Consider the following 13369-nt stretch of genomic DNA (forward strand, 5'->3'; position numbering starts at 1 on the left):
AAAGAAGATAAAAACCTGAACCAAAAGATGATCCCGCGTGTGGACAGCAACAATGGTCCAGATGGACGTGTGTGTGATCCCGGCCGCACGTGTGTGGGGCCCACTATTCAGAAAAAGGCCACCTTGGCCCTGGTCGGCCAGGGATGGACTCCAAAACCTCCAAATTTCAGCTCGATCCGATGTACGGTTTGTGCGTAGTGCTCCGCCGAAGTTTCAGCTCGCCTGCGGGCTGAAATCTGAAAACCTGCTTCAATGAAGAAATCTGATGCAACAAAAGGACAAATTTGACATATGGATGGTGGGGGAAGATGGAAAAAAAAGATGATGGAAGATGGGGGTGAATTGGGATCGATGTGGCTTCGCACCACGGTAGTTAGCCCTTCGAAAAGGGAGGGCTTCACACCCACTTTTGAATTCTTCCACAACTCTCGAAGAGAGCAGAAAAATAAAGCAGGAATTTTTTTATTAACTTCAATGAATGAAAAGAACTACAAAGGGTGCCTATTTATAGGGAGAACCCTATACCCAAGAACTCGCACCATGTGCGACACCTATTACTTGGCGATGAAGTAAACTAAAATAAAAACCAAACAAGAAAATCTAAAGCGTTCACGATGTTCTAAATAATAACAATAAGCAAAACTTAAAATATAAAACCAATCCGACGAGTGGGCCACGATCATGAGATCTCATGGTGGGCTTTTCTTGACTATCGGGCCACTTTTCTGAACCAAAACTTGTCTTCTAGCTAGGAGGCCCTCCCTGGACGTCGTCATCGAGCCAGATCGATGGTGGGGTCCTCCTTCTGCGTATGTACGTGCGTAGGGGTGGTGGTGTGCGGGCGTGCGTGTACACGATGTCCTCATCAGTACCTTTTGCCATTATGTGGTTAATGTGGAAGAATGGCGCAAAATAATTATTTTATGATGCGATGACATGATACAGTCACCATTTCTGTGTTGAGGCGGGCTTTGTGAAGGAGTAAAGGACTAGTTTCAGAGATCAAAGCTTCTTATGTCCTAAGGGATTGGAGACAGCAACAATCAAACCCAGATTTAGAAAGCCTAAAGCGAAAGGTCTCTTGGGTTGTTCCTCCTGCCCATTGGGAATTAAAATTCTGGTGGAAGCTTCCTTGGAAATCTGGTTTTGGCTATAATGGGAGGCATCCATCATAATGGTAAGGTCAAGTCAGTGCCTTGCGAACTGTTGATCAAGTCAGTGCCTTGCGAACTGTTGACACTGATGACACTGAAGCTAGAGCTCTCCAACAAGTTATTTGGCTTTTTAGCTCCTTGTTTTCAGGACCATTGATCTTTGAAAGTGATTCCCAAAACCTCATTCAGTGGCTTACATATCAGATTGGGAATCATGGCATCTCCTTTGTTGGGGACATTCATGTATTTTCTCTTACAAATGTATCTATCTAGCATACTGTAGGAGAGGCAAGTTAGGTTGGCAATGCTTTTACTGTAGAGCAGGTGGTGACAAGAGTTCTCTTGCCATCAGTGCTTCTTTTACCTTCCGCACTGTTATCATTTTTCAAGAAGAAAAAAGAAGAGAGAAAAAAGAAAAAAAGGAATTCAGTTAAAGACAAATCGGTTCTTGATTCAACATGTTTGTGACTTACCAACTACTTGCTTGGGTTGGATAGAATTGATGTATTAGCTTTCCACTTCTCTTTTCTAGTTGGAGTACTGCTCTTGTCTATAAATTTTTGATCAATTAGCATTCAACTCTGATTTGGCTGACTCAGAGTGGATTAAGCATTTAGAGTTACAGGTGGTAATTCCCCAGTTTGGGTTTTGAATGTGACATATTTAATCTTGTACTGTTACTCAATCGTTGATATCAGTGTCTGGATTGCTTTTTCCTTAAAACATGCGTGTGTATGAAAGGTAGCCTGTTATTTTCATCCGATTGGTTTACAATGCAACCATCATTAGCACTATGGCCCCCTTATTCTACTGTTTCCCTGTGTTTCTTATCTGTGTGTTATTAGGCTTATTCTTGCTCAGTTTCCGAGTTAAACCCTACAGCCTCATATAGAACAGTCACAATGGTTGTGGATGTTGGATAACTGGGCCATGAGCTAGCATGATAGTACTCTTTATTCTGCCTTCACTCGATTGGAACCATTTGTATTGGCAATATGCATTAGTAATGTTTTCCTTTGGGCATGCAAAACTGCAATCTAAAAACTTGTGTACGATTCTGAGCTGCAAATATACACTTGTTTTTGAGTTTATTCTTTTATGAAATATTGATCTACGCATCGTACTTACGATGCTTCCAACTTTTGGTGTTACCATCTCCTTATGAGAAAAAAGATAACAGAAAAGAAGGATGTAATGCATGGATTAGACATCCAATAAATTGCAGAAATTGTTTAAAACAGAGTCTTGACGTCATATTTGTCCATTCAGGAGTATGCCTCTTATGTATTTTCAGTTCTTGTTCTTCTTTTGGCATACTTGTACAACAATGCAAGCTAAAAACTTGTGTACGGTTCTGAGCTGTAATTGTATGCTTGTTTTTGAGTTATTCTTTGATCAGATATTGATCTAAGCATCATACTTACTAAGCTTCCAACCTTTGGTGTTACGATCTCCTTTAGGAGAAAAGAAAACTGAAAAGAAAGATGTAATATGTGGATTTGGTTCAACTAGGGTTTTTTTTTTTTTGGTTCAACTAGGTTATCGAGTCAATAAGATCTTGATACCCAGATCGGGAAGAAATGAACAAGAGTACACCCAATGGGATATTTGAGTAGAGAGGGAGAGAACTGTATTGATATCAAACTTCTTGTCTTACAATTCTTCAGAAAAACTCACACTTGGAAAGTATTCGAATACTTACCTCCTATACCACCACCTTTTTTATAGACCCTAAATGAATCTTTAATGAGGATCCTTCTAACTAAGATTTTGATTTCAAATTAGTCTAATTTACCTAAGATGGTAAAAGCCTAATAGTAGTAAAAGAAAATCTATGAAATTATCCTCCAAATCTTCAATCATTTCTTCGAAGTAGCCCCTACATCTTCAATCACATCTTCAAATTAAATTAACCCCTACATCTTCAATTGCATCTCCCCATATCCTCAATCACATCTATAATTCAGCCTCCAAATTTTTTTTTTTTCCCACAAATAGTAAATTGTAAATATTGATATTTATGTCACGCCCCGAAATTCGGTACCCGAGTTGGCCAGACTCGACTCCGAATCTCAGGACATGATTCAATATTAAACATTCACAACTACACTTAATCAATCTCATTACAATAACAACGTTCATCAAATATAACCTTTAACTATTACAGCCTAAACTCACTTCTAAATTCTTATTATACATTTTTTTTTTCATCGGTACAAATAAAAGATAAGTAAATTGATGATTTGATCTTCACTCCACTTTGCCCTTGACTAAACTCTGATGCCCTGAAACACTGTTATTTTGGGTATGAGCACAACCGCTCGTGGGATCTTATCCAACCAAATCTGAAATTTCTATATTTATATTAAATAAATAATAAAATTACTTTCTTAAAATTCAAAACATGAATCAAAATATTGAATATTAAATATGACATGAATGCGATGCTGGAATCATAAAGACATACTGAATGCTACACTATCATGAATTCAATAATAAAATTAAATAATCATCACATCTTACAACACCGTACTTAGGTGTATGGTTACGTTGCATTAACGCCCACACACTGGTACCTCGTGGTGAGGAACCCATTTATACGTTAGCTGGTCAGACTACTGCTCCAGTTGTACCTCTGACGTATGTCCGCGCACACAATTGTACTCATACGTCTACACAAAGGAGATTCCGAAGGATCCAACGGGTTCTAGGGTCTTTCACCCAAGGGACACGATTGCCCTACTTGCTAGCTTTAGGGTCTCTCACCCAAGGGACACGATTGCCCTACTTGCTGGCTTTAGGGTCTTTCACCCAAGGGACACGATTGCCCTACTTGCTAATACCACAATCATTTCCTCATTTTTCCTTCTTTTCCATAATTCCATAATCAGTAGAGATGAATGCATGTCATGAATTATTCCAAAATCAGTAGCGAAATAATTTAATTATTTAAATCCCGATACAACAATTAAAGTTCTATACAAATGTGCAGAAATTCGATGCCGTAAAAATTCAATTCCTGAAATTTACTGAAACATCAAGCTATTTTCTTTGCCCCCCCCCTTTTTTTTTTAAAAAAAGGAAACCAAAATTTAGAATCAAATTAATTAATATTATTTTAAACCAATTAATTTAAATCAATTACTTTAACACAGATTTAAGGTTTAAGTCTTAACACCAAATTTCAGAAATAAAAGTTAGATTAACATCTAACTCTACAAGTTAATCAGATTCAGTAAATGCTAAAATTTAGAAAAGTATATATTAGGTATAAAGGAATCTGACAATATTAATTTAAAGTCATTATGTCAAAAAATAAAATTTTAAAAATATATAAAATCAGAAAGTTCAGAAATGGAGGAGAATCACCCACCTGATATTTGGACCGTCGATTTCTGGACTAAACCATACGCCCACGACCTACTTAGCGTCGCATGCTAGATCTGACCCACGCTTACGCTCTCAACGAGTTTCTCCCACTGACACAGCACATATCATTAACTTGCTGTCTACACTCGCTGGATGCGTGAGAAGTTGAGTTTCAGGACACCATCTACCAAAAGAAAATAACACCTAAGTGGTCTATTTAATGAATGGTTTGGATTTCAGGTTAGTCTATTTAACCATGGCTGTTTCCAATTAAGGTTTTCTACTGTTCGTGTTGTTGGGCTGATATGGTATGTAAGATGAATCACTGTTTTACAATCGAAAATATCAACAATATAAATTTTTATTTCTAATTAATAATTCTACATATCATTTTGTTAAAACTTTAATAATTCAAATACTTAAATAAAATATTATTTTTACTATTATTTAATTTAAGAATTACAATGAAATAATGTACAAGAAATTTTATTTAAATTCTAGCCTTAATTAAATTAATTTTTTTTCACTTAAATAATGTTAAATATTAGCATAAAAATATTTATTATTTTTATTTACTAAATTCTCAAAGTAAAATTTTTATTTTATTTATCACATCAACTTAACAAATACACACACACACACATATTGAAATAATTTGATTATTTTATAACAAATTTTAATTTTTCTTTGATAATTCATTGAGAATGTATATTTAGGTTTAACAAAAATTTTGAACTACAAGGAAAAGATTTTTTTTTTTTTTTTTTTTTTTAAAAGCTAAAAATCTAATATTATATTTTATTAAAATTTTAATTTAATAAAGTTTTAAATATACATTAATCACTAGAATTCCAAAATATAGAAATCTAATCAATTTAGTTTCAATTCCAAAATTTTGAAAATTTTCTTAAACTTAAGTTCATTTAAATTTAATTTAATTAACTCTCCAAATTTTAGAATTAAAATTTGGATTTTAATCTTTACAGAACAAAAATTATCACACTGATTTATATAATATAACATTAATAATGTAATTAAATTATTATTTGATAATTTAAAATTTATTATTATTATTATTATTTTTTATCTAACTATTTAAATCTAAATTCAAAATTTTATTATTATTTATTTTTAAATCTAAATTGAATAAGGTTAAGGAAGATATTAATTTGGACTTTGGATACTATTATTATTATATAAATTATTTGTTACAACATTATTTCAGTATAATTAACCTTGTTTTATAATTGACTATCTAAATTAATAAATTTACTTTTGTTTGATACATTTAATATAATTATTATATTACTTTTATGTTAAATTGTTAATATCATCATTTACATAATTTTTTTTTTAAAAAAATAATAAATTATATTATTACAACTTTCATATATTATCAAATAAAACTTTTCTATTTTGTTACTTATAACATAATCATATAAATAATATTAAATACTTATGTATTAATTATGTAATATAATGTTATCTTACACATGTTTACTTTAATTATGTTATATATTTTGTCATTTTTTTTTTTTTTTTTTGTAATCTACAATTATATTGTATTACTACTATATTATTATGAAACATAATATTTATATTTTACTATACCTTAATGATCTTTTAAACCTTTTTATTGTATTTTATTTTATTATATATCTTATTATATATCATATTAATACTGATTACATATTACAATTATATAATTTATAATTTGTTATTATTATTATATATTTTTATTTTATTTTCGTAATCATATTTGCTTATATATACTTATCACTTATATTCACAATTCTGTATAATGAATCATCAATACTTTAAATAATTAATTATATATTCTGTTTGTACTGTAAACTATTGTAGGATATTATGATTTATTTGAAATTTAATTTAATAATTTTTTTCTCTTAACAAAACATTTAAGAATTAATAAAATAATCTTAAATAAACTATTTATTTTATTCTGTAAATTTATTTTATTTTATTTATCTATAAATTATTTCAGTATTAAATATTTAAAAAAGAATAAAATAGAAATTCCTAAATAAGTAGATTCCCTACATAAAAAAAAAATTCAACTGACAATAATATTTCTACGAAAATTTAGATTAAATAAACATAATAATAACTGAAAATGATAAATTTCATGTTAAGATCACCTACCTTAAAGTCTGATGATCCGGCCCCGCTTTAATCTTTCTCTCTTGATTTACAGAGATCCTTCTCTCCTTCACTCAAATTTATTTTTTTTTTAATTTGATTGATTCCTTCGATTCTTTTTTTTTTTTTTTTTTATAAATGAATGCGTAATGGAATAGAGGAGTGGAAATTATGGGACGGTTTCATTTAGTGGGAGGTTTGACGGCCATTACCGTACAAAAAGGAAGGAAAGTTGAGAAAGTGGATTAGTTGTGCGGAAGTATAACTTTTATTTTTTTATTTTATTTTTATTTTTTTAGATATGGTGGGTCCCACTAACAATAATTTAAATCTACTCCGTCCATCATCTCGGCCTGGCCAAGAGAAGATACGAGGCAAAAAATGAGGCTAATCCGAAACTCAGGTGAGCCACACACAAGCGGACGGTGGGGTTGGTTCCCACAAAAAATGGGTTGTTCTCGATTTTTATTTTATTTTTTAACAACAATCTAGTGGTTAAGATCAGATGAATCTCAGTGCACAGTCAATAGTTGATGTTGGTTAGATTTGGATTAGCTAATAATTAAACACGTGGTCTTAAATATATGAGTTGAGAGAGTGCATTATAAATAAACTTTTATATATTCTACCAAAATCATGTAATCATTAATGACATTAATTAATAGTTCACACTAAGCAAAACGATCACACATCAACGGTCACAATTTACATGAGCCGATAGATGCATGTGTACATGGGTGCATGGATGTATGCATGGGTCTATGTGTGTATACTCCAATGAAGGTAATTGTACATACATGTATGTGTACGCACGTGTACCAAAATTCTGGGACATTGCAATTTAGGCCCCAAATCTAGAAGTAAACATTCCAAAATTAGCACATGGTAGGCCCTACGGTGAGTCATGTGCCTAGGTGGGCTGTGGGCCTGCATCAATTCTCCTCGGCTTTGAAAAAACTTGTCCTCGAGTTAGTAACCAATTTCAACCTTTAGACTTTATTACCTCATGACGAATCTTCTTGTTTTTTAGTAGAAACTAGTGGTGCAACCCTAAGTGCCTACTCGACATAACCTTTGTTGGAGTCCACTGTATATGATGTTCCTTTTGCTTGTGCTTTCATGGATGCCAACATGTTTGTTACAACTTTAGAGTTCTTCACGGATCGTAAAACATTTGCTCTGTTTTTCATGTTGCAAAGGTGCTTCAATTTGAGTGTTGAGACCTATTTGCATGTCTATCAATATGACTGCCGCTATTAGTGGATCTATCAATTGATCCACAGTGTTCAAAATATCGGAATCACGTTATGCATCACACCCTTGGGATATAGGTACGTATTGGTTATCGCACTGGATATATCATTTGTATCGGGTAATTTATCGCACATTTGGGAAACATGGGGAAATATTGGGAAAATGGTTGAATTTTTCAATAAAACTTTAGGAATTGTTAAAAAGTACCTTAATTTCTCACTTTTAAATCATAACATCTCAAAAAAGAAGTGCACATGATAGGTTTCCTTTGTATAGGTTCTTAAACTATGTGTTGTCTAACTGAACTAATGCAACTATATTCAAATTGAATGCATAACATTTAGAGTGCATGTGATGATCATTTCATCAAACACTCCTATATACTTCGAAACTAGTCTCAATTGACAATTGGATGAAGGGAAATTTAAAAACATAATAATTAATTTTTAATTAAAAATGATTTTTATTTTTTGAAAATTGACTAGGACTTAATAAATCAGTAGATCAACCCTCATGCATGTTTGATTTCATGTTTGGAGTGCAACATTGCAAGCAATTTGAGAAATTTCAAAATTTTCCTAAATTTTCCCAAATTGGAGCACCTACACTTAAATTTTAAAATTAGAGTGTATGTGATAATCATTTCATTAAGTACTCTAAATACTTTGAATTACTCTTAATTGACAGTTGGTAAGGAAATTTTCGAAAAAAAAAATGGAGAACACGAGGAACCAATGGATATCGAAATCAAAGCTCCAACTTTATGGGTTTTTTTTTTTTTATTAAATTTTTTTTTTTTATAAAATAAAAAAATAAAAAATGTAAAACATGAATAACAAATGGATTTGTAATCATTTGACACTGATTTAACATAATTTCAACAAAAGAAGGGACATGAAATTGAAAATGCTCCTCGGATCAAACATGTGGGATATACCGGCACTACCTGTGTGCATTTCGTATCGCACAGGTGGGATATAAGATATATCGTGGGATATATCGATCGATATTGTCAATATTTAAAACATTGGTTTCACGTTGAATTCAAGTGTAGGTTCAACAGTAATGCATTGATCACTTTAGATGTCAACTTTTCCTTGTGACTCTGGGAATTTCTCCATCATTTTGGAATTTAACTTCAATTCCGGGTTCTTTGTTACATTTTAGTAATTGAAGGATTTAGTCATTGGTGTCTTCATCAGATTGATTTCAAATCAATCATATAATCGATTTCAAATCAATATAATTTTCCTAAGATGGTAAAAGCCTAATAATAGTAAAAGCAAATCTAAGAAATAATCTTCCAAATCTTCAATCACATCTTCAAATTAGCCTCTACATCTCCAATCACCACCCCCCATATCTTCAATCACATCTTTAAATAAAAAATAGTAAGTTGCAAATATTGATATTTAGGCCCCAAATCTATAAATAAATAGTCCAAAATCAGCACATGTTGAACCCTGCGGTGGGTTGTGGGCCTGCATTGGGATTAGACATCCATAAATTGCACAAATTGTTTAAACCATTCTCGAGGTCATATCTGTCCTTTTGAGGAGTTTGTCTCTTTTGTATTTTCACTGCTGCTTGTTCTTCTTTTGACATGTCTCAGTAAATATGAAAAATAGTAAGGGCCTACTAATGTTTTCAATGGACCGAGCAGTTTCTTTTGAGCTAACACAGCCTATGGTTTGTAATAATCATTTCAGTTCTTGTTTAGGCACTTGTATTGTTGCATTCATGTTATGATGTCCAATATACACCCTCTCTCTCTCTCTCTCTCTCTCTCTCTCGCTTCATCGTTAAATTTGAAATTTGGATGTCTTTTGGTTTAATGTACTTTTCTTTTAGCATCATGCATTATTGTATTGAATTGCAATTGTTAGTCTAATGAAGTGTAAATAACCAGATCGTAATTTCTTTCTTTAGTATTCACACCGTCTCTGGATTCAAATTGCAATTACTCTCAAGTTGGACTTGAGAGAAACACAACTGCAATTTGAGGGCTTCTCCCCCATTATTATTTTTGTTTTATTTTTTGACTGGTGCTTCTCCCCCATTATGACCAATAGGAAGCATCATCGTTCTTTTTTTTTTTTTTTTTCTTTTTCTTTTTCTCCCCCTCTTCCTCTTGATTAAGCTGAATGTATGCAGTTCAATTCATGCCTTCATCCAAAAACAGCCTTAATTAAATCTTGGTCATTCATCAGAGAAGGGGGAGCTTTCGCTATGTAGTGTAGGTTAACCTTCATGCTCGTGAAAAATAGCTTAAAGGGAAGTGATTTGCTTTACAGCATTTTTTAAAAATAGCTCACGCTACGTAGTGTAGCTTAGCCTTCATGCTCATGAAAATTAGCTTAAGTCATGTGTAGCCTAAGCTACACTAATTATCATACACTATACACTGCATAGCCTACACTATACGCTGCATAACTTACATTACAAGTTATTTTTCACTAAAACATTATATAATCAATTAATATTTTCGACGATTTGTTATATATATATATATATTTATTTAAAATTTTTAGTTAATCTTTTAAATGATTTTAGTAAAATAATATAAGTAACAGTATATATTAAGTTCCAATTTTATTTCTTTATCTTAATCTTCTCCCCTTTTTTCATATTATTTAAGGCTATGTTTGGTTGCACCAAATTTCATGAAATTTCAGTATTAATCAGTCTAATTTGGTGCAAAATATCATGAAATTTATTGATATTTGGTGCAATGAAGCGCAACCTTAATTAAAAATCAACTTGTGTGTGGCTTACACTACACAAGGGCGAACGCAATGGTACACGCTATACACTATTTAAAGCGCTGCTTTACAGTCAGATTAGACTGGGTAATATGTGCAGCATATTGAGGTGGCTCATTTTTTTCATTTTTGAGAAAGCACATCAATAAGATTTCTCTAATCCTCTCATTAGACCGTTTTGGCTAACAAATTGAATCATTTATTGAGTTAGATTGCAGTATGTGAATTGATTACTTCTTGCTACTTTTTGTTCTCTCTCTGGTTTTTTTTTTTTTTTTTTTTAATATTATTTTTTCCGTCAGAAGGTAAGCAAGGATATAATTACCAACCAAAGGCAAAAAGCCAAAACAATTGACAGATAACCAAGAAAAAAACGCTAGGGATACTATTTTTGGTCTCTCTCTCTCTCTCTCTCTCTCTCTCTCTCTCTATTTATTAGGAAAGATCTGTTACTAGTTGAGTTTGTGGCATTGAATTTATGAAGAACCATGTACTGCCAAGTCCCTGAGATGCATCTGGGAGTGTATGTTAGGCAGTGTGTTTCGTTGAGTTGGTCAAGAGCCATTCATAACCAACTTATGAGAAACTTTAATTGTAGCTGTCATATTTTCCATTATGATAACAGTTTCAACTATTTACATGAACAACAGCATTCTGATTATTTGATTTAAAAAGAAAAAGGGGTTATATTTGTCTCTTTGCAAGAAGGGCCCTTGCCTAAGATGATGAAAAGCTGTGTCCAGGCGCTGCACCTTGGCCCTTTATATTGCTTTTCTGTAAAAATGTTGTCATCCTGTATTAATACCATATCTTTTTCTCTTTTTCGATGGAATTTTTAATGAAGAAAAGGAAGAAAAAAAAAGAAAAAGAAAAAGGAAAGGAACTATCCATTAAGGCAATGGACAGCAAGTTGCCAATTAGAATTATCTTTTCTGCTATTTTCAACCATTGGGTTTATGGGGATCCTCTGAGTTATCCCTTCACTTAACTTTAAGGACACATTTGGATAGGGAGAATCCAAAATTTGAACTTGCCTTTGTGGGTGTGTATGTTTGTGTGTGTGAAAAGGAGAAAAATTGCACATGAAAAGGTAAAGTGAAGACACGAAGGCAATTAGTATAAGGTGTCTCTTTCTGTTTCCAGATTTTGGTTTCTATGGTTGGTTATGTAAGATTTCTGCCACTATGTATTCTTTTGAGTGCATGGATCTGACCTTGAATGACAAGAGGTAAGAATCAAATGTTCTAATATGCAACCTTGGAGGGTTTTTTTTTTTAATTTTTCTTTTTTGGCACAGATAATCATCTCATTATCAGTTTTATATTGAAGCTCGTATTTTTATCCTTCATTTCATTTATTTTTATGACTCGTGTAGTTTCACTTTCTTTGTTTGCAGATCTTCGGGATGATAAGCAGTTCTTTGTTGATCATCCTGGTGCAGTTCCCATCACTACAGCTCAGGTAGGCTGTTTTACAATTAATATCAGCTTCCACTTGCAATCAAAATACCTTCTTGGTTGGTTTTATTTCCTAGTACATGGGATGACCTTTTAGCCATGGTTCTATTTACGTTCAAGGGAGACGAGCTGAAGAAGCTGATTGGTTCACCTGCCTACATCGAATGCAGTTCAAAAACACAGCAGGTATGCTCTCTCCTCGTGTTGTTGCTTACTTGCTTCACAAGGTATTTTATGATGCTTGTTGAAGAATGTGATTGTTCAATCCATCAATGGTACATGGTGGGGCCTAACTACTAGGTAATTAATACATTGATCTGGTGGTCCTCATTGTGGGATGGCAGGGCGTGACATCTCCTGCATTGGATTATCATATTCAATCAAACAAGTGTACCAATTGCAACCAATGGTCCACATTTACTAGTATCATCCGATGTATGAATTTTTGAAATGTCTCCCATCCACCATGCAATTTCTTAGGCACTAATCAAATGCTTGACCAAACATTGTGTATTTCATCACTCATTGCACCCCCTTGTTATTGATGGGGCCCTTTTGTTAAACTTTCCTGTTTACATAGAATGTCAAGGCAGTTTTCGATGCGGCAATTAAGGTGGTGCTCCAGCCACCAAAGCAAAAGAAGAAGAAGAGAAAGGCACAGAAGAGCTGTTCCATTTTGTGATCAGATAATAGGAAAGATGACCACCAGCCATCCGTGTGTAGTCTCTCTTTTGAGGAAGCAGGCCTTGGTGTATAGTCAACTGACAGTATTTTAGAGCTCTGAAAACATCAGGTGATTTGTTCTGCTTTCTCAGTACCTTGTGGCAATCTGTAATCGGCTTGTGTTACATGTTAATGTACACCTTTTTTGGATAAAGATTATTCTCATTCCCAGATGTGAGAAGGATCCCATTTGAAACTCTTTCCCTGCTGTTGGACATGGTTATTTCATATTCTGCATCTTTTGTTCTAAAAAAGAGAAAAAAAGAAGAAAAAAACCCGTGAAGGTTTCTTTATGTTGCGACACTTGTTTGTGCTTGTATGTATAAACAAGTGCAGAAATGTTGCACGAGCATGCTGGATTATCTTCACCGTGACCTGATTATGGCCATGATCCGGCCCATCTGCACTTGCAGTCCTTAACCCAGATCATCCCCAATTCGGTGTTGGTGATTAAAAGTTTAGACTCATCTTGTCATTTTTACTCTCAAGG

General features: G+C 33.1%; 1 protein-coding gene across 1 annotated transcript in view; it reads left to right on the plus strand.

Moving 5' to 3' along the window:
- LOC131237195 (rac-like GTP-binding protein 5) overlaps window positions 1–13078 on the plus strand; it is a 28430-nt gene extending 15352 nt beyond the window's left edge. Inside the window, exons 5-7 of the mRNA XM_058234864.1 lie at window positions 12096–12160; window positions 12277–12342; window positions 12737–13078. Coding sequence (XP_058090847.1) covers window positions 12096–12160; window positions 12277–12342; window positions 12737–12838 — 233 coding nt within the window. The 3' untranslated portion in view covers window positions 12839–13078. The remainder of the gene's footprint in view (window positions 1–12095; window positions 12161–12276; window positions 12343–12736) is intronic.
- Window positions 13079–13369: the final 291 nt, after the last annotated feature.

Source organism: Magnolia sinica, chromosome 2 (genome assembly GCF_029962835.1).
Source record: "Magnolia sinica isolate HGM2019 chromosome 2, MsV1, whole genome shotgun sequence".
NCBI classification, from domain to species: Eukaryota; Viridiplantae; Streptophyta; class Magnoliopsida; order Magnoliales; family Magnoliaceae; genus Magnolia; species Magnolia sinica.